This window comes from Nomia melanderi, chromosome 10 (genome assembly GCF_051020985.1).
Source record: "Nomia melanderi isolate GNS246 chromosome 10, iyNomMela1, whole genome shotgun sequence".
In the NCBI taxonomy this organism is placed as follows: domain Eukaryota; kingdom Metazoa; phylum Arthropoda; class Insecta; order Hymenoptera; family Halictidae; genus Nomia; species Nomia melanderi.
The window spans coordinates 16,230,573-16,253,444 of record NC_135008.1 but is presented as its reverse complement, the minus strand read 5'-3'; the positions used below and the strand labels follow the sequence as shown (position 1 = coordinate 16,253,444).

Below are 22,872 nucleotides of genomic sequence, written 5' to 3'. Positions count from 1 at the left end.
TTAAGAAAATGTCCGTAAAGAGCGCGTGCACGAAACTTTGGCGCCACACGGCCATCGCTCGCCGGCCACAGCTATTTAGGACCGTGACTACGCGTTGTATAGACCTGAACCCCGGTCACTTCTTATATGTATATATAATGTTTAATTGTTTTATAAATTTTCATAATAGTTATGAGAAAGCTTTTCCCGATCGTACTGTTTTAAATAATTTGATGTACTCGATAAGGACCACAAAGTGGCTATTGTTCCGACACGGTTTATTTGGTTGAGACACAGCCATCGGTGCGTAAAGATTTATAGTATGACCAATTATGATCGCTCATGTCTAAACACAGTATAAGTAAATTTTGGAAGCGTTTTATTGCTAGCTGCATTTCTACATTTGATGTCATAAATGGTCAGAAGGGACGACGTACCCCCTACCTTCACTACAAGTAATATGGGCGTAAGCTAAAACACTGTAATTAGTAACACCCCGATCGTTTAGCCTTCTGATTTGTCACTAAGGACACCGCCCTATATCAGTATTTTTATATATATATAGAGAGACATTGAAACAGACATATAGACAACACAAGTTCATTACTAATCACGCTGTACTCACTGGACAACACACACACTGCAACTTTGTATACACATACGCATTCCTTTCACTCAATATTCAACAAATACAGTCCACTTTCGAACGAGAAAAGGAGAAGCCTTTTTTCATCAACACAACTACATATTTCACACAAGGTTAATTCGGCGTGAGAAAGTGTTACGCCACGTCCACTAATATTGCCTGGACAGCGTGCACGAACAGCTATTACAAAACAAAAATCGTGTTCCACAGTGTAATTCTGAGAATCCGAACGCTGCGTATCGCGTCGGCTCCCGACAAAAGAGTACTGTTGGGTGACCAATCCGCGTTATCTGCAACGTGCTGCGTTGCCCTAGTGATTCAGTCTACGTTACTCTAATGACTCAGTATTTTCGGGCGTCTTCTGCAAAGCCACCTCCGAACCCTGAATCACGACGAGCAGGTTTCATCACTAACGCTTCGTCATCCTCGCCCTTCCGCTTCTATATTTCAGTATATAAGTACCCGAATTCAAGAGATCCTTGGAATTCGAATTCAAACCTCAGTACCGAAACTCTGACAAACTCGTTACTCAGTAAAATTTGTGTTCGCCATGTCTTCATTATCTAAAATATATAGGAATACCCGTGTGCCTTGTTAAAATATATTTACGTCGAAGACAAAAATAAGTGGACAGGTAGTAATAATGATTATTAATGATGTTTAACGAAGATAATCGTATTGTTATATAACTAAATTTTATTGACTACATATTTTCATTGTATATACATTATTCAAGCAACAATGGAAAGTAATATTTACAGTTCTGTATAAATAAATAATGTTTAATGAATAAGGCAACCAGATGCGTGGAGACAAAAGTAAATGAACACATAACACAGTAATTATAAACTATTATTGTTATCATAAATAATTAATGATTAATATTTAGTATTACTGCCCTTTGTTTTTACAACTGCCTTTAAACGTAAGCGCGGCATACCATTTACTAAATTTTCTATATAATTTTTGTTAATTTGTGCAAACAGTGTAGTCGAAGAGTTAAAAACCGCTTTTTTATCATTACGACTATCTAATGGTACTTTAGAATCTAGTACACTCCACAAATTTTCAACACAATTTAAATCCGGGGCTCTGTGCTGGTAATTCGAGTAACTTAATGCCTGAATCTTGCAAAAATTGTTGAGCTTTCTTTGCGGTATGCAAAGTCGTTATCTTGTTGAAATATAAAATTTTCATCTAAGCCTATTTTCAGCACTGATAATTCTAAATTTTCGTTTATTATATTAATATATTTGTCTGCATCCATTATACCATCAATGCACACTAATGTTCCACTCCTATGATATACAAAATATCCCCACCATCAAAGATCTACCTCCAAATGTTACTGTCGGATTAATAAATTGTTTCTTATATGCTTCATTAGGTTTCCTCCACACACGCTTCTGCCCTTTTAATTGCCGTTACTCAAATTTGCTTTCATCGGTTCACATTACTTTTTCCCAAAAAGACATTGGCATATTAATGTATTTTTTTGCAAAAGCAAAACGTTTCTTTCTATTTCTTTCACTAATACTAGGGTTACATTTAGCCCTGCGATTCTGTAATTCAACTTCACGTAGTCCTCGTTTTACAGTTTTCGTCGATACATTCAATTTGAATGATTCCACTAACTTTCGGGATGAAGTCGTTGAATGTCGCCGACGTTCGCGGACAATTCGTCGATCATCGTGTACAGTCGTACATGTTTTCCGTCCACAACGTTTTAAATTACCTACAATACCATGTATTAAAAATTTCTTATTTATTTTGTGAATTGCACTTTTCGATACATAAAAAGTTCTCTTCTATCGTACGATAACTCACTCCTTTGTGGCAGTTCGAAATAATCAGATTTCGAATTTGTAACGAAAGTTCTCTGATTTGTGTCATCCTGATAATATTAGCAGACAATCCTACTGCCACGAAAACATATTTCAAACTGCTAGATGTTTGTTTACAATCTGTGTATCAGTCACAAGCACGCGACGTTAGTTCACATTTCGTGAATTCAAATAACATTGTAACATTTTACGTGTTGACTTACCTTTGTCCCCACGCATTATTCATTAAACATTATTTATTTATTGGAACTGTAAATAATACTTTCAATTATTGCTTGAATAATGATTATGCAATGAAAATACGTAGTTAATAAAATTTAGTTGTATAACAATACAATTATCTTCATTAAACATCATTAATAGTCATTTTTACTACCTGTCCACTTACTTTTGCCCCCAACTGTATATCTTAAAATATTTTCGACTGTCGATCTTTTTACCACTCATCCACTTCTGCTCGTGCGTTCCAATTTTTGAACGTTGCGCATTCCGTCAACTTCCGACGGAAGAATACGCCGTGCTACTGTCAAGTGTCGGCTCTTACAAATACCTGTTGGTGACTGAACCGTGTGGTGCAACGATCGATTGCTAAACAAATAATGATTCTCAACTAGGGACTTCTTACTCGTCGCACTTTTACGGCGCAGACGACTAGCGTTCGAGTTTTCTATCGACTTTCTTACCGATAATACTTGTGTTTGAATTTGTTCAATGTTGTATTATGTCTTGTATTAGTATTTCAGTCGAAGAATATGAATAAAGAGTGTGAAAGAAAGTATCGGAATGTTGAGAAATAAGTATGACTTGAAGATTTAAGAAATTATTAATTAAAATATTATATAAAGGTATGAACGACAGTTGACATATACTAGCAAATTGTGGTTCGGGTAACATGAAACACAACCTTTAAGAATATTATGCTATTGAATCGACCACTTGTGGTCGAGTTTTCTGTCCCTTATAATCTTCTGCCACCAGCTGGCAGATTGTTTCAATGTTCGTGGTCTCTCTGGATTGTTGAAATCGACGAATATGATACCGAATCGTTCACTGAAAAATTAAATGTTAATACTATAATTGTTTCAATTATCAAAAACCTTGTTACATATAATACGGAATATTCCTGTATAATAATATTATATATATATATACAATAATAGAATTGTATGCAAATATATGTTAATGGCATCTGTGCTAGTTGAAAACGAACCTGTATCCTCTTTCCCATTCGAAATTATCCAGAAGCGACCATGCATAGTATCCTCGCACGTTAACGCCATCAATATGCATAGCGAGAAGCATTTCTTTCAAGTAGCTACGATGATAATCGATTCGATCTGTGTCATTAAGGCATCCAGAATCGGAAAAACCATTTTCAGTAATGTATATAGGTGGGTTACCATATTTCAATGACAATTCACGAAGAACGTTTCGAAGTCCTTCAGGTACAACCTAAAGAAAGGTTAAGCTTAATGGTTAACTTATTGTGCTATAATATAGTATATTATATAATACTATGCTATATATTATACTATACTATATTATACAATAATATTAGAAGTAAAAAAGAAGTTTGTCATCCTCATAAAGTCACACAGACAATCATCCTCTTTCAAGCCATGGAATTAAACTTAAATATTTCACTTTTTAAATAATCAAATTAACCATAATGGAACCAATTCAATGATATTCATCAATAACAATATGAAGTAATTTTCTATATATGTATGTCATATTGTTCACGACAATATTTTTGATCGAAAAAATTAAATTCCCATATTATGGCTTTTGGAACAGAATGAAGTAATATCATACATGAATAGCGTATAGTTCATAAATTGCTCAAGTTGAATAAATTAGAAAAGAAAATATTAAATTGTTATTACCTGTTGAAATATAAAACAAGAGAATCAAATAACGAAACCTCTTATAAATATACTACAAAATATAAATAGTGAAACACTATATGGGCTATTTTATTTTCTGTCATAAATTCTGCATGGTCAAAGTGATGTCAAATTATTTAACGCTAGTGTAAATACATAGGTATATCGATCATATCATGTATATATTAATCGCAAACGTGTATGAAAACATTGCATATAGATAAAATGTGTATTAGCGATACTTACTTTCAACCATGAAGATGCTGACGGTTTCCATGACGGATCTATATCAAAAGAAAGACCTTGGTCATTCAGTTGAGAAGGTATTTCGCCACTACATCCAGGTGATACCAATTTCGAAGTATAATGATTCAGCGCCAGGAAGTCCGATGTTTGCCTATAATAAAACAATTCTTATAATGCATGTTAAATCATAGTCTAATAAGAACCATGAACAAACATGTTCTCATAATCTTTCATCGTTAACATTATAACCACCAGGTGGGTAAAAATCACCCATTCTGAAGTTCCTTTTTTACAATTATTGAAAAGACAGAGACATTTTTATGAGAAATTATTAAATTAATTTATCAATGCACATTTTAAAATATAAGTAAATCGACATCTTAGTGAGTACACTGTTCTAATTTTTGTAAGGAATTAAAAATCAATCAATTTGATTGCTCGGTGGTTTTAGCGTTATGCCTCTGAGGACGAATGTCGTCACGTTAGTCACATCAAGATTTCATATCTAGAATACAAATTAGGTACAATTTTTTCTACAATTTAATGCTCGATATATAGCTCTCTCTTTACTACAGATTTTGAATACTTTAACACTAGGTTTACGAAACATGGTAATTTGATACATATCGAATTTTATAAACATTATTTGGTAAATGTTTACGTCGATATTAATTGGTGCTACACGAATATGCGGAAGAAATCCTAATCCTCTATTCTTAAACCTCTTTAGTTTCCTCGATTTAATGAACGAACATCAATTTTTCTGAGAACAATCGAAGAAACTGTAAAATAATTGTTCGTATACCTAGTGTTAACCTTTTGCAGTCCTATGATGAGCTATACTCGGCGTTCAATTTATTCTAATGGTTAAGTAGCTGATGAATTTTTGTTACAATTACTCATAATAGCATAATTATATCATCTATAAATATCATTTCAGTACTCCTTAAACCTTTCGTGCCTGAATATGTATTTTACCTCTAAACCAAATAGAGGGCTAAAAACAGTTTCAAGTGAAATTAAAGCATTTCAGTAAAAGAAATAATATAAGTTCTAATAATAATGATAAGTAGCACTTACGCAAAAATCGCCGTGTGGTACAATTTTTCTTTCTGTGAAAGGCGTTTTCTAGCTGTTGGGCATTTTAAAACGTACGTGATACCTACATATATGTACCATTTTAGACGAAAAGGAAATAAATGATGAAAATACTACATTAAACTATACTTGATCTAAGGAACATTGATTCAAATTCCAGAGTGAAACACTAAAAATTTTTCCGAACGTAAAGCGTTACATCGTAACATTGTGTAATCGTACTTTATATACGCAATCCATTCAGGTTCGAACTCCGGTAACCGTGATTTCGGGTAACCCTGCTCCAAGCTTTTATTCGCCACCATTTTCTTCATCATTTCCGGATAGTCACCTGCCTCCGTGTAGACTGGATTCAAAATCCACCCGACGCTGAATGTGTACGCGATGTCGACTGATTTTGTGTCTGGCGAATTTTTCGGTAAATAACCGTTCGTATTGACCATGAATCCCACCTCACCCTGCTGTGTAGTTTTAAATTCGTTCTGATAGATCCTATAGACTTTCGCGTGAGCTTTCAGAACGTTGTGGACGCACAGGTACTCCCCAATACCGTGCAGCTTTTTTCCGGGCGCGTGTAACCCCTTGGAGTAGCCCATCTCGCAGATAACACAGGGTTCGTTTATCGGGATGAATCGCTTCACCTTCGACCCAAACTCTTTGAACACGACCCTCGCGTAATCGGCAAACCAGTTGACCATTTCCGCATTCGTCCAGCCACCTGCGTCCTCCATAATTTGCGGGTGATCCCAGTGATATATCGTCATCAGCGGCTCGATCCCGTTCGCCAGGAGCTCGTCGATCAGATCATTGTAATATTTGACGCCGTCACGGCTGACCTTGTTCGGGAACCCCGTAGGGAGTATTCGCAACCAGCTCACGGAAAACCTATACGTGGTAAACTGTTGGCGAGAATGAAAGATACAGTAGGTATACGAAATGACCAAAGTATGATAGATACAGCTCGTCTGCCATTTAATGGCTAGGTTGAGAAGTTGTATATATCGGGCTTTTACTTTTCGTCTTATTATTCTGTCAGTCTTTGACTGGAATCACTTATAGTCAAGTTATATAAAAAAGAAAATCGTCAATATTAGAGTAGTATTTATTTTTTAAAACCTTTTTCAAATCGAAGCTCTCATAAGACATAGATGATAAGGCTTACTGTGCACTACATTGGTGGTGAAAAGTGGGTGGTTGGCAATGTATTATGGGGTAACGGCATAATATGGAATAACTCCTAATATGGAATACCAATTACCACGGGAAACATTTAATTGATAATAGAAAACAATCATATTAATAGTTGAGCATCAATTAAGAATGTGTCATTGAATGCGAAGCATTATTGTATCTGGTAGTACGTCAAATTCTCTGAAAGATGAGTTAAATAGTCAAATTTTTTAATATAGATAGATCAAAAAATTTTATTTTTTCATAATTTATCATTGAACATGTTTGTTTTTTACCATTCAAACGTAATTTCCCGTAAATTCATTTTCTTCTTAGATAGTTGTTATTTTTCTATCGAAATACGTGAGTTCCTAATATGGAACACGTTCCAGATTGTATGCGCATTCTTTGTTAATGTTACATATTATTATGTTATATTTTTATTTTATGGTGGCAATTACAAAAATGATAATAATGAAAAAAAATGTATCCAATGCATTGTGTTCGCGAAGAATATATGTAGTGGTCTTCTTAAATTCTTACTCTAACTAATTCTTTATTCTAATTCTTTTATTCATCTTCTTTAAATCCATAAATATTAATTTCTCATGATAAAAATGAGTTTTGTTCATAAATTACCTAGATGTTCCATATTAGGAGTTATTTTTTCAGATCGCTGTGTTTGATTTTATTTACATTTTTTGTAAGTTTTGTAAGGCATGGTTTCTATTTCAAACAGTTCACTCGTTACGACTAGGGCTCTCTCGACCACTGATATAATCGCATCAGGCCGACGTAAACGCGAGATCGGATATGCACGTGTAAACACAGTTTAACGAAGTAGTACCAAAACGTTTTCTGCGATTATTTCGGAAACTAAGAAACAGCGACATTTTTGTCACGGGGAAAAGTTGCTTAGAATTACGTTGCCGGCAACATACCCAAAAATCACACAAATTGGTGAGGAACGTCCTACGCTATTGAATAATTACCGGTATATATAATTTATAATCGAAAACAGCAAATACCATTTAAAGTCGTCTCGGTCTGCCCGAAGGACTTCCAGCTCCCCGAATTTTTCCACTCCGACTCGAACAGTCGGATGTAGACCTATTGTGTAGTCACTTACATTGCTATTATGCCAAATATACAAGGTGGAAAGAAATGATTGTATTTCTCTGTCGTAGCGTGATTCTACACCTTCGGTTTGATGAAAACTGAGGTAAAGAAACTGCCACAAAATTTTGATGTTGAAAAAATGGGTTAAAATTTTGTATTGTGCTGATATATTCTACTCATTGCGAAGGCAAATAGTCTCAAAGAAACTAGGGGTTAAAAAAGAATAATTTCCTTGTAAATCGCTGTTGCATTTTGCGTGAGAATGAAGAAACGCGACATCGATTGTCCTCTTTTGATACATACACCCCGTCCATCAGGAGAATGGGATCGACATTGTTTATGGATCGGGCTGTTGCACAGTACAACTAAACATCGGTTTCTGGACAAAATTCAATAACTTAAAAAGTATAAGTGGTAAAAAAAAATGTTTCAGACAAAAGGTGTGGTATAGAGCTAAGCATATGGTGATTATATTTTTTTACATTATAGGGATACTATAAAGTTTTCTAAATGACAATGAATATGTTGCGTTTCGATTCCAATGTTATATGAATAGAGAAACGTAATTTATTTGCACAAAATTATGTGAAATCAGATCTACATGCTTCGGAGAATATTTCCAATTGTTAATCTGTATAAATATATTTATGAATGAATGCAGGGTAAAAAAATAAATACGTAAACTCGAAATGTCTATAGGCCAATGTTTGAGTGTGCTAAACAGTGGTTATTATTAATTAATTTTTGAAATAATATATTATGTACATTGTGTTGTATTATGTTAAATTATGAAACTTACATAAACCCAATTATACTGTAATATTCAGATTGGAACTTATACGTATCGGTTTTGTAATTTGTTTGAGTTTGCATGGAATGTGTTTTAGAAGTTTCAGTAACCAATTTAGCAAACATTGAAACAATTTTCGTATAATACTCCATAATACTGTGAACGAATTGAGTTTCCTAATGGTTTAACATGAAATCGTAAAATGTGCCAATACAAGAAGTTTCTATTTATGTGTATGAATTTAATAAATAGGTACACAGAAATAAGAAATATAAAAAAATAAAAGATAAAACGATTGAATATCATGAATATAATATAAATTGTAAATGAAATATTTGGAATAAGAAATTCTAGGAGTACAGTAAATCTCTTATTGTATCTTCTTGTTATATAACACATATGATAAAAGACGTAAAGAGTAATTGAGTAAAGAAAATTCAATACTAAGATAAAATGAAATAACAAAGCCATTGATATAAGTACATACGAGAGATTCAGTGCTGATCTAGTGTTAATATTAACACATTGCTAACCAAAAAACGTTTAAACAGTTTCTTCTCTCTCGAAGTCCAGGAGAAAATATTCTTTCAGTAGAATTTTGAAATAAAAGTCAAAATAGAAAGACAAATTCGTTAAAAATTAATTTTCCCCTTAGTATCTGAAACCTTTTGCTGTCATGCATATTTGAATGACAGAAAAAGATATTATGATTGCATTATTAATTGTACAGTCAGCGACGAAAGTATTTCAAGAACATGGTATACACCGCATACTGCTATTTATTAGAACAAGTTGCATTCATGGTATATACATGCAATCAAATTTTAAAAATATTTAACAATATGCAAATAAATTAAGTGTTAAGAGTACTATTGTTGCTGACTGTACATATTTTTACTCGTGTCAGAGTTTATCTATTCATTACATTAGTGTCATTCGTACGTGAATAACGCGACATACAATGTATTAAACTAAATCTAATTTTGATATCTGTCTACGGACTTTGATAATGATAAAATAATGAATACAAAAGTATATTTACCCCTATTTTTTTCAACAAAGCCACATCTTCTTTGTATTTGTAATAGGAATTTGCAGCGACATCGCCCGTATCATTGTTTACGACGCGTCCATCTTTAGCATGGCAGAATCGATCCCAGGTACTTTCTCCTTTATCTATAATATTTTCAAGGTATGGAAACGTCAGAAAAGTTAGTAACACAAGAGCCACGAGATTTGAATTTGAGGGGCCCACCGCTCACGTTCCAAGCTCCCTCTATTTGGTATGCTGCCGTCGCAGCTCCCAGGAGAAAGTTCTTTGGGAACCTTAGATATTCCTCATTCTCCTCCACAAATTTGCCATTTGCAGAACTAGAAAGGACAAGTTTAGAGAAACTTAGGGATTGAATGAGCACCCGTTCCGCTGAATATCGATGTCAGGAAAGTTTGGTATAACCAAGAAATTCTTTCGTGCTCTTTCGTCATTTCAAATTCAGTTACTTGTTTCATAAGATTATTACGCCAATATTCGAATTTTAGAATCCTCTATCTTCTACACCGCACATGAGAAGTTTTAAAATTTACGAAAGTCTATAAGAATTGTTCAATAACGATCGATTGGTCAAACAATTATTCGATAATAATACAGAAAAAGTTTCCTGCCACCCTTTCGCTTAAAATGAACTGAAAGATATCTTTCTATATTTTCCTTTATTTGAATCATTCTGTTAATTAGTTTAGTGGTACACTAGAAACATCTTTCCAAATATTTCGTAAAATATTCTGTGCTTCGTTTTAAGCTTTCGAAGCTATCAATATAAAAGAAAGTGAACGGTGTAATACTTTTATAGAAGGTTGCGTTGTATCAAAACGGTAAATTTAAAAAAAGGAATATTAGCATTTCTGGCAAAAAATGTTCGATCGGAACTGTTAACCTAATCAATGAAAGGGTTATTCGCATTCATATGAAGAACAGAACAGGAAAGGAGAATAAACAATATTTTGAGAATACGTTAACAAAATACTAAAAATCTTTATACTTTAAACAGACGTTATTAAAAAATTTCCTTAAAGTCCAGTGACATACAAATTGAAGTACAATTTTTTAAATCTGTTCTTTGTACAAAAATAAATATATTAATTTGTAAACATTGCATTTCGTTTGATAAATGTAAATGTTCTCTGCGCCCAATGCATGAATAATTAACGAACGTATAATTTCCTTGATTAATTTTTATCTTCAGTAGATAGTGTGCGTACGTATTTTATTTTATTGAAAACAGAAAAAACTTACACGATAAGAAAAATGAGTAGACTTGGTCCCAACGATGTCGCAGCCAGCATGGTTGGTCATAAACTATAAACTAAACGACGAACACATGTACTTGACACATATAATATATATAACTTCGTGTTATCAAATCCGTTGATAATGCAACCAACAAAATATTTGTCTTATCTTTTTCTTATTCGAATCGTAGTTTCAGGTCACAAAATTATTTATTTTTTTGATATCATTTATACAAATTTGCTTCCACAATTCAGATGTTGTCAGTAAACGAACACATACTCGTTTTGTTAAAAAAGGTTGATTATGTCTATTAAAAGTCATAAAGATAGTTAATGATAATTACTTCTGTAGCTCAACTTCCTTCTCCGCCAGACAAATGACAGAATAGAACTTTTTTATAGATTCCTTGGGTAATGATGCCATTACACTAATTTCTCCGTGGCTAAGAATTATAAGAAATTAGATTCGATATAAATAATGTAATTACGAAATAAAATTTCCTAATCTTTTCTGCTCTATCATACAATATTTAATGTGCCAGTAGAAACTTCTTACTGATAAAGTAAGGAAAAAATCTCTATTATCTAAATGAATTTCCAGTTCACACGTCATAAGGAACACAACCTCAATAAATGAAAATGAGGACGAATATTTTTAACACAATGCGAAACTTTAAAGTTTCATAACTTTTGAACCAATTTTCACTTTCAAGAAGTTTATACAACCGTGGATTTTGTTAGTGTGTTATGGTTGAGTTCAGAATACTAAAAAGTACTTGCCACATTACGTTTCTGCGTTAGTAAATTTTTATTTATAAAGTGCCATATTGCGGTTCCGTTACGCGACGGTAAAAAAGAATACGACTCCTTGACCAAATAGTAGCCTTTTTATATATTCGATTGCAGTTCTGCCGGTTGCACCAATCAATGCGCGGTTTCTGCGCTTGCTATTGGTGCGCCACACAGTGGAGTATTTGCCCGATCTGAGCGGCGAAAATTAAAAACAAGTCAAGTTTTTACAACACAGTGTGGGAATGTAATATAATAATATGCAATGATACGGCATATAATAAATTTATTAATCTGAATGTGTGTGTGCGCGCGCGCGCGTGCGTGTGTGTGTGTGTGTTCAAATACCCCACTGCGCGCCGATGCTACCGGTTTTAACTTTGGTTATAAGTGCGTCAAATGCCCTTTTTTGATTTATTCGTCTTGAGATGGCGCACGACGCATTTTTAGTCGTTACATTGTTAGCTGCTACACAGCTAAGCCGTTTGTATTTACAGAAAAACATTCACTGTACGAATATTTGTTACATTGATTGTATATTGTCATGGATATATAATTATGAACAAAACTATTGCACAAACATCGACGATTTTTCGCAAACTAGAAAACCAAACGAGACTGCCATTTATATATATAGGAAATAATTGTTGAAAATGTTAATCTCTACAACATACTCAAAAATCATCCAAATTGCGAAAACGTAGCTTTGCAATACATTTATTCAAAAATTCAATCTATGTTGTTTTCTTCTTTCCTAATATTTAAAAATTTGACATATAATTCAGCTATTTATAAAAAAGGTTTTTAATAGTTCACCAAATACTCGTTCGCAAAGGGTTAAAGGGTGTTCCTCGACGCCATAGAGATATTTTCGCATTTTTGAATAACCATAAGGAATCTTAACACCGAGAAACATATATCCTGGCGGATAATCTCCGCGCAACATTTGGCTTCAAGGTTATATAAGCTAGATAGAAAAAGTCTTTACACAGACGCACGAAAACTTTGTTACCGCGAAGACACTCGTGCCTCAACCACGGTCGCCCTATTTTGTTTCTCTATATCTATATATCTATATCCTGATACGTAACATGTTGTAGTACTATTACTGTCTGTCATACTACGCTGGGAGGCGTGGGTTTACGACAGTTTGCGAAGAAAGTAGATCAGAGGATATCCTTCCTTGATAGATAGGTAGGAAGCATTACATGTCAGGATCGTAACGTGGGTTTTCAAGGAAACAATTCCAGCAGCATGGCAGCGACAGTGATTTGAATGGAATGTGTCGACATAACATGTCATCCGAGTATTTACACATCCCCGACATCGAGTATCAATCAGTTTTACAATTCTTTCGGAGCCTTACAGAGATAAGACTTGGTTTAAAATACTGAACCGAGGATTTCGCCCGTATGTGGAGAATAGAGTGGAAACCTTTAATATGTTTACTGTTCAATAAGCTAAATATACAAAGTATCTCATATTAATACGAAAAAACTATCAAGACGAAAGTATGTATACTGGTCACGGTAGAAAATTTTATAGCGGGAGAATATCAAGAAATTTACAGGATGTCTTACTTAAATGGAAACACCTGAATATTTCTGCCATGTGTAGCGTTAGAAAGAATTTCTGCGGATTGTATTGATTATAAAGTACTGGTGACCTTTTAAAAAGTTCAAATTTTTCAAATTTTTTTTGAAGATTTGTTTTCCGTCTTTTTAAAGGGTGGTTTCACCCCTTCAAAGTGAAATTAGTTACAAAAACAAAATGACAATGTTTTAGGCTCGACTTATGTACAGACAAAGTTTTTTAAGTTTTTAAATTTCTTGGTTCGATACCTTTCCTTGTGAGTAACAAATCCTCAGTAAACACGAGTGGAAATCTCAATGGCGTCCGAGATAAAAATAGGTTTTGCTTGGAAAAAAGTTATCTTATCATATCATCAAAATCAAAAAATTATCTCTAAATTATCTCGAAAGATATCAGTAATATGAATGAATATGTTACATAAAGGTTACAGAGTATGAAATGTTACATACCACGGCGAACGGTATTTGACCATGACATGACCTTGAAACATCCTAGTAAGATCATGTTACAATTTTTAAACAGAACCTTATACTTTGTATTCCATATTTTTGAAGTTGGCATTCAGATTTCATTTCGTTGATTTCCAATTCGACCTAACCAAGACCTAACCACTTCCTCTACCGTGTTTCAGGGCTGATCTAAGATTTTTAGTATGAAGCCTTCATTCTTTACGCCACATAAGTTTGAGTTCATCGAACCCAAAAATATTGTACTTGTCTTCATCTGCAAAAATTACATCGTTCCACTATGTTTCTTCTCTAGTAATGTATTCTTTGGCGAAGAATAATTTTTTCTTTTGGTTAACATCGTTTATTTATGGCTTTTTTCGAGGAATTCTGCCATGGTTTTCACTGTCATTAAGCATTTGACAAACTGTATCGAAATGAACTTTCTTTTCAGTCTTCTCGAATAAATCTGCCGTCAATCTCGGAGAACTTCAACTAGTCTTGTTTCGCTTTTCTAATAATATTAAGTTTATTACCGGCAAGCAACTTTGGCCGACCCTTCTGAGAAAAAGATTCAATTCTATCCTCACTATTATATTTTCGTCCAATGTCCGCTACAGTATTCTTACTCAAATTTAGTAATTTACCGATTTCTCTATATGATTTACTGCACTCGTGATTATAAATAACAAATTGACGTATATCAAACGCCATATTTTAACCTTTACGTGACATTTTCACAACTATCACGTATGATATCAACAAGATTTGAAATAAAACTAATTATACGAGATACTGCTTATATCTTATGTTGACAAACATTACCATCGAGCAACGTATCCGGCTTAACAGGACGGTCAAATGATGCAAAACGTATTAACAAAAAAAGTGTATAAATTATATAAATAAATAGTATGTTCGTAGTATCTAAAATAAGTGTTCTGACTTATTCAAAAACAACGAATTTATTAAATTCACGTGCATCAAAAATTTCTTATGTACCACGATGTCCGAAATTAATGCGTGCCACTGTAAATATTCTTACAGTTTTGTAATAGAAAATGTTCTTCTCCTAACAAAACATAGATAATATTCTTTCTTTATCTAACTATGACGATATTATTAGATGCTGAAAACATCCTGTTTCAAAACTCAAGCGATAATCATCTTGAATTTCTGCAGAAATTGTACTAAGAAATTCTCGAAAGTTTATTACGAAACTTACATTATTAGTTCCCACGTCGGTGGTCGAATGCAGTGTTCTAGCGGATAGTTCCAGGCGGCTTAATTGAAATATAATTAAAAAATATTGCCACAGCCGCCGACCATGTCGGCGTGCTCATTGTCAAAGGTAATTTAGCTCTTTCTTGCGGGCAATAAGATAAAAAAGTTTCCTCCTCTTCCCGGTGCGTTTCGGGTCAACAGAGAAGAGAAGTTCGGTAAATAGAGTCTGGCTGATTGGGTACTACCAACATGCCGGTGAACTCTGGAAACTCGTGACGCAGTCCAAGTTGGCGGGCACAGGCGACTTCTCTCTTTTACGATATCTCCCGATTTACTTCAGCCGTCTTTCTTAAAATCTTTTTAGAAACGATATCCTTAAGGAACGTTAAACAGGATTAACGACTACCAAATTCGCTTTTCGATCTTTTGGGAACAAGTAAAGAAATGAAATTATTTGAAACACAGTAAACAGTTCTTGTTGAAAATGTAATGAACTTTTCTTTATAGAAAAGCTAAATATCGAAAATATTTATGTTATTTTATGTGCATGATTTGAGTTGTAGTCTTTTTATCCAATTAATAATATATGTATACAAAATGTTATTACTGAAATTAACGTGTATTTAATATTGTCATTATTTAAGATTATTTTCAATTAATTATATTTGCATTGCGCACTACTTTATCTTAGTAAAGTAGACTTTAACATATAAACTACCAATAGCATTTTTCAAAAATTTGTATATAACTCTATAGATTTTCATATGACGAATTAAAATATCTTTTTTAATGTTCAATGTGTAAACTTCTGTATCATGTAAAATAGTAATAAAAATATCAAATAAAAAAAGGTGATAGCGTTAAATGCGCGAGCTTCAAATATGGATACTCATAAAAAAATGGCTATTTATTTGAAGAATTTAAATATACTTATATTTTCAAAATATATGGATATATTGTTAATTCTCATTTTTTATGATATAGTAAATTATAATTGAATTACAGACTTTTATGAATGTATGGTATGCACGATTCCATAAAATGTTGCAAGGTACGAATTTTAATGAAACTTTCACACATTTTTCATTTTATTTATGATCAGGTAAATTATTTCATGAAAAATAATTTATAAAAATTATAATCACTAATTCTTTAAAAAAAGATGCGAATAATTTTAATTTGTATAAAAATGTATAATTTGATTTTAATTTTATTAAATTACAAATTTCTGTTTAAATTCCTTTCTATTTTATTCGTTAAAATGCAAATGCCATTTAAGACTGTCCTGCATAAATAAATCTACCGTCTCAGTGTCTTCAGCTCCTTTAGTACATTGTTCTTCTTAAACCAGATTACTTCAGTTTTTATTCCGGCTAAGCTCCGTAGAATTTTTCCGTGAAAGTTTTACGCGTGCCACGAAACGATAACGAGGGTCGAAGTTACGAGAATTGAACGTAATAAAGCGCTACTTGGACAAACGATCGGACTCGAAGATAGGTTTAAGCTGGGCTTTATTTCCCAATTATCGTGCAAAATTACCCTTATCGTGGCGACCGTGTTCGTATTGTCCACTAAATACATGTATACAATGTTTCGTCGTTAAATTTATCCGGAGAATACGCATGAGATAATGAGTCTTATATAACCGTAAATTCCATGAGAATGTAACTTCGGTTATGTTGTTTAACCTTGTTAAAATTTGCTCGCTCACCCGCTGAAATAATCGACGTGAAATATGATTATTGAATGAATATTTATGGAAAAGAATCGTGTGAAATAGGAGCGAAATTTTAGAAGTGTCGCTGTAACATTACTACCACGACAAAAGTATGTAAATACCGCAAACTTTGGAATATATAAAGCTTCTTAGCAGGCGGTTCTCACAGAATTACTGCTTCTCGCAGAATTCCTAAGCCGTCACATTTTCAAGAGAAGAAAATTATTAATGCACTGCTACCTTATTTCGAAGTTGGAAAACGCCAACTTTCCAGCGTAGCTTACATTTTAAAATTCAATTCTTTGTTAAAATATATATCTCGGGATCTTTTTGTCTGTTCTGGACTCGGAAGGTTTCGAAAAATTATATAGAAACTGGTAACGAATCGTAACCAGTGATGGTTTGTAAATCACGTGTAGCCAATAGTTTTCACTATAAATATACTTACTTGCCATTTTGCTGAACTCACAACTCGACGGTTAATTGCGGAACTTCCGTGCCCTAGCGGGAGAAATTCACGATAATGAAAAATTCATTAGCTCCCCTTTCTTCTATCTCATACATTTCCTTCATAGATTCTTGTCGTTCCGCTTATTTTCATTTCCCGAGCTAAGATTTTTACGTTCAATATCTTCACTCTATTTTCCCGTCTTCTTCCTATTCCCCATTATTCCCTCTTTCGTTTCAAATTTACTAGAATTTATATTATTAACTTCTCACTGAAATTTTCTGTGTCTCACTGATCTTCGTATGAGCTTCGTTTTAATTTAAGTAAGAAATAATTATTTTTGATTAAAAAGTATTGTGTATCTAGATATAAATGCGTTATGGGTATAGCGTTTGCTTCCTGTCTTACATTTTCGTTGCAACTTTATAAAAAAATATTTATGAATTCTTTTTTGTATGATATTTTAGTTTTATATTCTTTTCAAAGATTCTTTACTCAATTAGCATGTTTCTTGTAAATGATATCTGCAGACCCTGACAAAAAGATTAGAGCCAACATTGATGTGATTTCTGAGAAAATCAGCAATGAATCTGAAATTTGATCCTTGTCTGGTCGTTTCCTCATATTAATTTTGTATAACACAAGTTTAATTTCAGTGCTTAACTCTTAGTCTTGACACTACGACGAAGAAATTATTATTAAATTACCTTTTGTGTGTGGACTTCCAACACTACGATTACCGTAGGAAATGTGGTATAAAAACTATGATGTTCCTAATTCTTTGATCAGAGGTTATAATTATACGAAGAAACAAAACAGGAAAAATTAGGAACATGTAAATTTCTCAAATAAAAATGTATCGTCGATAAATGAGAAGGTGGCTAATCGTAAGTAAAAAATTTTAAACATATTAAATAAACAATGGCGTTAAAAAAATGAACACTTGATTCGAGCGAGAAAAGCTTCAGAAATGTAGTAAGGTTAACGATAATTTAGCTCTCATGAGATAGTTACAAAAAAATCAGAGGATTAATTCTTCAATTTAAACTACATGTCATAAAATATACAGCACAAATGCACTATCTTACGGCGAACAAGTATAATTGTACATTGTTTTCTTTTTTCACTATTCTCTTCACTTTTATATATTAAATAAAACACATCATAACCTCTAACACAAAATATCGAAATCACGAAGTATTAACCGTCGAACACATTACATCTATCAGACACTGTCACTACTATTTTTTTCCATCTGCTCGGGGCAAGGAGCTTGATCTCCTCACTACTAATACTTCCTTAACATCTTTATTGGCGCATGTTAATAGCACGCTGTTTCTGAGCGATACCTACGTATTTTTCCATGATGATACTATATCTAACAGACACATTGCATTTCTTATATTTTATCGGAACTACCATATGTAAAAAATTATTAACTTTAATTGATATTTTTTAATCTTATCTTTACAATTAAAATTGAGTCAGAAGAATATTATCTTACTAACAGACACTATGAAATTATTTAGAACTTACTAGAAATAAACGATAATATAGTAGATGAAGATTTATTTGAACCTTCTAGTGATGAATATAAATATGTACCATACTTTCGTGGAATATTTTCGTTTAACAATAAATTTGAAACAATCAGATTTATTGTTAGGTGCACACGATTTTAAAAACAAAATGCTCGTGAAATATGAGTTTATTGTGGTTGGTTTATTACAATCAAATATATTTTAATATTAGTATAGCGAGTGTATAAAAACTAATATGTTATAGTAATAAATTTACAATAAACAAGTTACATAACCTACTCCGGATAAATCTTACTCCTATAATATTTCAGTGACGTCCGTTATTTTCAATATTGTAACATATTATTGAAATTAATGCAAACACTCAATATCTGTATTCCATACACCAGTGTTTTCAGTTAGTATGTTTACGTTTATTCACTGTTTTGTATTAATCAAGCAGCCAAATTAATTAATGAAACAAAAGTGGAATTTATAAATATAGAAAGCTTATCTGTAGTAATAACGTTTAAAACCACAGTATAATTTTAATTATACATTATAATTAGGGATTTATTTATTAATTAGAAATAATTAGTAATCATGAATTATGGTGTATGTAATGGTAAATTATAAGTATTAACCCTTTGAGGACGAACATCGACGTTTCGGCGCGATGAAATGTTCATATTTGGAAGACTAAGTCGCAGACAATTGATTTAATTACTCAAACAGCAGCAGATCAGCACGTAGTTCCCTTTGTTCTATTAATTAAGCAATTGATATATCATTTAGCTTTACCTGTTGGAAGTTTTCTATGTTTCACAGAATCTTCGTCCGCAAAGGGTTTATCTTAGTTATAAACAAGTAAATATAAATTATTATTACATATAGATTAATTCGTTTTGCTGATGAATTTTGACTGCTCGGTCGACACTATAATATATCACACTACTACTTGTATTAAACTATAATTCTTTTTCTAATTTGTCTCACTAAAATATTGAAAACGAACGCCAGTGAACATACATCTAAACGTCTAGTACATTATTTTTCTTAACGATCTTCAAGTACTGAATTTAATTTAACGGTCTACACTCGCTATAAAAATTCTATCGTATCTTAAGACTGAGACATGAAATTTGTACATAAATTCTTCATCTTAGGAGCAAGGAAAAAGTCACGTTCGTACCATAAACATCCGTCCCAATTTTCTACCCTATCCTCCACTAAAACCTAATCAGTAGATGGCGAATTTTATGCATTTCTAGTATATATGTATCACTTACTGATACTTAAACTTAGTTTGTAAATTAAACTCCTCAAGATTTAACGTACATTATTAAAGCTTAAGCTGGTAAGGGGAATAATGATTGTACCTATTTCTCAGACCATTTATTTTCATTTTTATTTATTTATCTAGGTAATTAATATTACTTAGCAAGAAGATTCTTGTAGTTAATTACACTACAATAGTCACAGAAACGTAAATTAAATTATAATTATCATTTATCTTTATTCCGCATGGAAATTCGAGGTAAACAAATCATCTGAGTAACAGATTATAATATTATATTAGCCATATTACTAACTAGAACACTTAAAGACTAAACCAAATAACAAACAAAATTACATATTTGCATTAAAATCATCTAAAATCCTAAAGAAAATAGAATAATAAAATATTTTCTTAATTCTTCAAAGTAGAAAACTACAGTCAAAACTACAGAATATCTACTAAAAGATACTCTGCAAAACAGAAAGTGTGTTTCAAAATGCATTAAGTGGAATACGTACAAATAAAAACAAAGTATTTTACATTTCCACATAGTGAAGCCTTCCAATTATTAAGGATTAATCCCCAAAGTGTAATAATCTCAGAAAGTATAAGTGCTCTCCAATAATCTCATGCAATTAAATGGTGGATCCTCTATTACCACAAAGATGAATATAAATATTTAATACGTAATCTACCACGAAAGTTTTGAATGTTTTGCATAGTCTTAGTTATTCTTTCATACAAAAAATAAATGACGTTAGAAACAATTATTAATAATTTGATATCGCAGTTCATACGATACACTATTGTCTAATTACGTTACTAAATATTTTGATTCGATACCAGTTTTCTTGTTGTAATTGTTTTCAAGCAATTTAGAAGCTCCGGTTATTATTCGCAGTATTCCTTTGTGTGCGTTATTAAGGTACTACGAGGCTGCGATAGAAACTAAAAGAATGTCAATTCACAATGCTCATATTGTTGATCAATCAACTGAACACTGTGCTTAATGCTTTTAATCCCGTATAGACCGATTTTGTTTCGTGACTATGAAAAGGTTCATGTAGTATGAAATTAATAAATACCAACCTGTAAGCACATATTAATAATGTATTCAATAATTTTAATAATTTTATTAAAATGAATGAATACTGTAACTCTGAAGTTACAATGACGTCGAAAGTTTACGCCTAAGTGTATAGAAGTTTAAGATAATTAATTATTTCACTCCACTCCCCACCTTGCAATAAATACTTGAAAAAATAGCAAGATGCCAATATATTCGTACGAGATTTTAAAGTCACACGTACTTACCTATAGAGAGATGAAACAAAAGTACAGTGAAACTCGCACGTCTTAACCGAGCTATGCCCAGGCAAAAGTGTATAGCGGTAAGCGGAATCGTGCACTTGCGACGCTCGGCGCAGTGGTTCTGACAACAGTAACGCCTCGGTTTCGACACGTCCTTATTATTGACCGAGTCACGCAACAATGTTTCAGCGTCCAGTGTGGCGGCGGCTTTTGTTTTTACCAAATCCCAGGGACACGGAGGCTCAGCTACTATGTTTCCTGGAAGAATCGAGGTAGAGCGTGCTACCGATTCCCCTTGCCAATACCCTCAATGGCGCATGGCAATTACGGTCTGGGAATTGGCAATCCCAAGATACTCGAGCTGAACCAATCGAGCCCTGGTACGGACGAAATAAATAGATATGGGAAATACTAGTTATTTTTGTATAAGAAATTAAACAGGTTCCATCGATAGACCTGTAATAATTGGTACTACAGGGTCCTGATACATAATGACCGTGCCGGATATTGACGTTGGTACGTTGCTACGTAGTGGCAATGATTGAAAGCCCGCATAATGGGGTAGGGACCACTCGAGGATCCCGGCGCGTGAGCAACGTTCCACCTGCTCCGATACTAGCCTGGACAGTTAGTGGAACTTTCGAAAGTGAACTCTGCGCTACTAACAGTCGACCTCTATGGGACTCCTAGATCCCCGGGAGGAAACGCTGGTGAGGCTTCGGTCTCGGCTGATTGGGCCTCATCCCAATCCCACGCCCATAAGGGCTCTCCGAGGTTGACCTTCATTACAGGATCTCGAAGGGAAATCCGCGGACTTCACTCCCCTTGCTTCTATGCACTTTTAGCTTGCTGTAGATTGGCTAAGACGTCAAAGCGTACTGTAATGTATTTCCTTGTTTCACTCTTATCGCCACTGTTATCGAGTACAGTTTTGCTAAAAACGTACTCTTAGTTCGGGGGCAGACAAGCATTAAAATGACTGGCATTACAATGTCCGTTGCAACGTGCATCATAGCATTACATTGTTTTATACAAAGTCGTAAATTTAGTTAATTTTATTTCGGCGCATTCATGCTAGAACGTAGCTGTAGAAACGAGCGTTTTTGGCACAGTAACGCACATTCTGCATTGTAGACAAACGAATGTACATATTATGGCACACAAGTATTGCGTATTAGCTCCTTCGCTATATTGAAGACATTAGTTTCTGTGCCAACTAACGCAAGAAGAACAAAGCTCGTATGCTGTGATCATCTACAAAACGTCCGTGCAAAACGACGTCCGTCATAACACATGTAATTTTAACGCTAACGGAAGCGGCGACGACCGGAAATCGCGACGAAGAAAGCGCCCGACGCGGTGCGTCGAAGAGCGCGTTTTCGCAGGCTTTCCATTCTTTGTCCGAAATCGGAGTTTGGTTTGAGTCAAGGATGTGCGTCGGAGGGTGGACAGCAGCCTCATGTTACTACGAAAGGGCG

General features: G+C 33.5%; 1 protein-coding gene across 14 annotated transcripts; it reads right to left on the bottom strand.

The window, feature by feature from the left end:
* Positions 1 to 432: 432 nt before the first annotated feature.
* On the bottom strand, positions 433 to 21,622 carry LOC116428830 (myrosinase 1). Of its 14 annotated transcripts, XR_012999502.1 has the most exons (14): positions 17,992 to 18,672; positions 17,285 to 17,337; positions 15,121 to 15,475; positions 11,412 to 11,510; positions 11,072 to 11,141; positions 10,034 to 10,149; positions 9,821 to 9,954; positions 5,922 to 6,598; positions 4,602 to 4,752; positions 3,680 to 3,921; positions 2,858 to 3,519; positions 2,673 to 2,718; positions 2,453 to 2,589; positions 434 to 2,360 (listed from the first exon to the last, which is right to left on the bottom strand). XR_012999502.1 is itself a non-coding variant. In XM_076371222.1 (9 exons), the coding sequence occupies exons 3-9, from the start codon at positions 11,119 to 11,121 to the stop codon at positions 3,390 to 3,392; spliced, it is 1,500 nt and encodes a 499-aa protein (XP_076227337.1). In that variant the 5' UTR covers positions 11,122 to 11,141; positions 11,412 to 11,510; positions 11,848 to 12,012; the 3' UTR covers positions 2,367 to 3,389. The 14 variants fall into 14 exon arrangements, 1 of the variants encoding a protein (XP_076227337.1); XR_012999509.1 differs by lacking the exons at positions 15,121 to 15,475; positions 17,285 to 17,337; positions 17,992 to 18,672 and adding an exon at positions 21,398 to 21,622; XR_012999503.1 differs by lacking the exons at positions 11,412 to 11,510; positions 15,121 to 15,475.
* Positions 21,623 to 22,872: the final 1,250 nt, after the last annotated feature.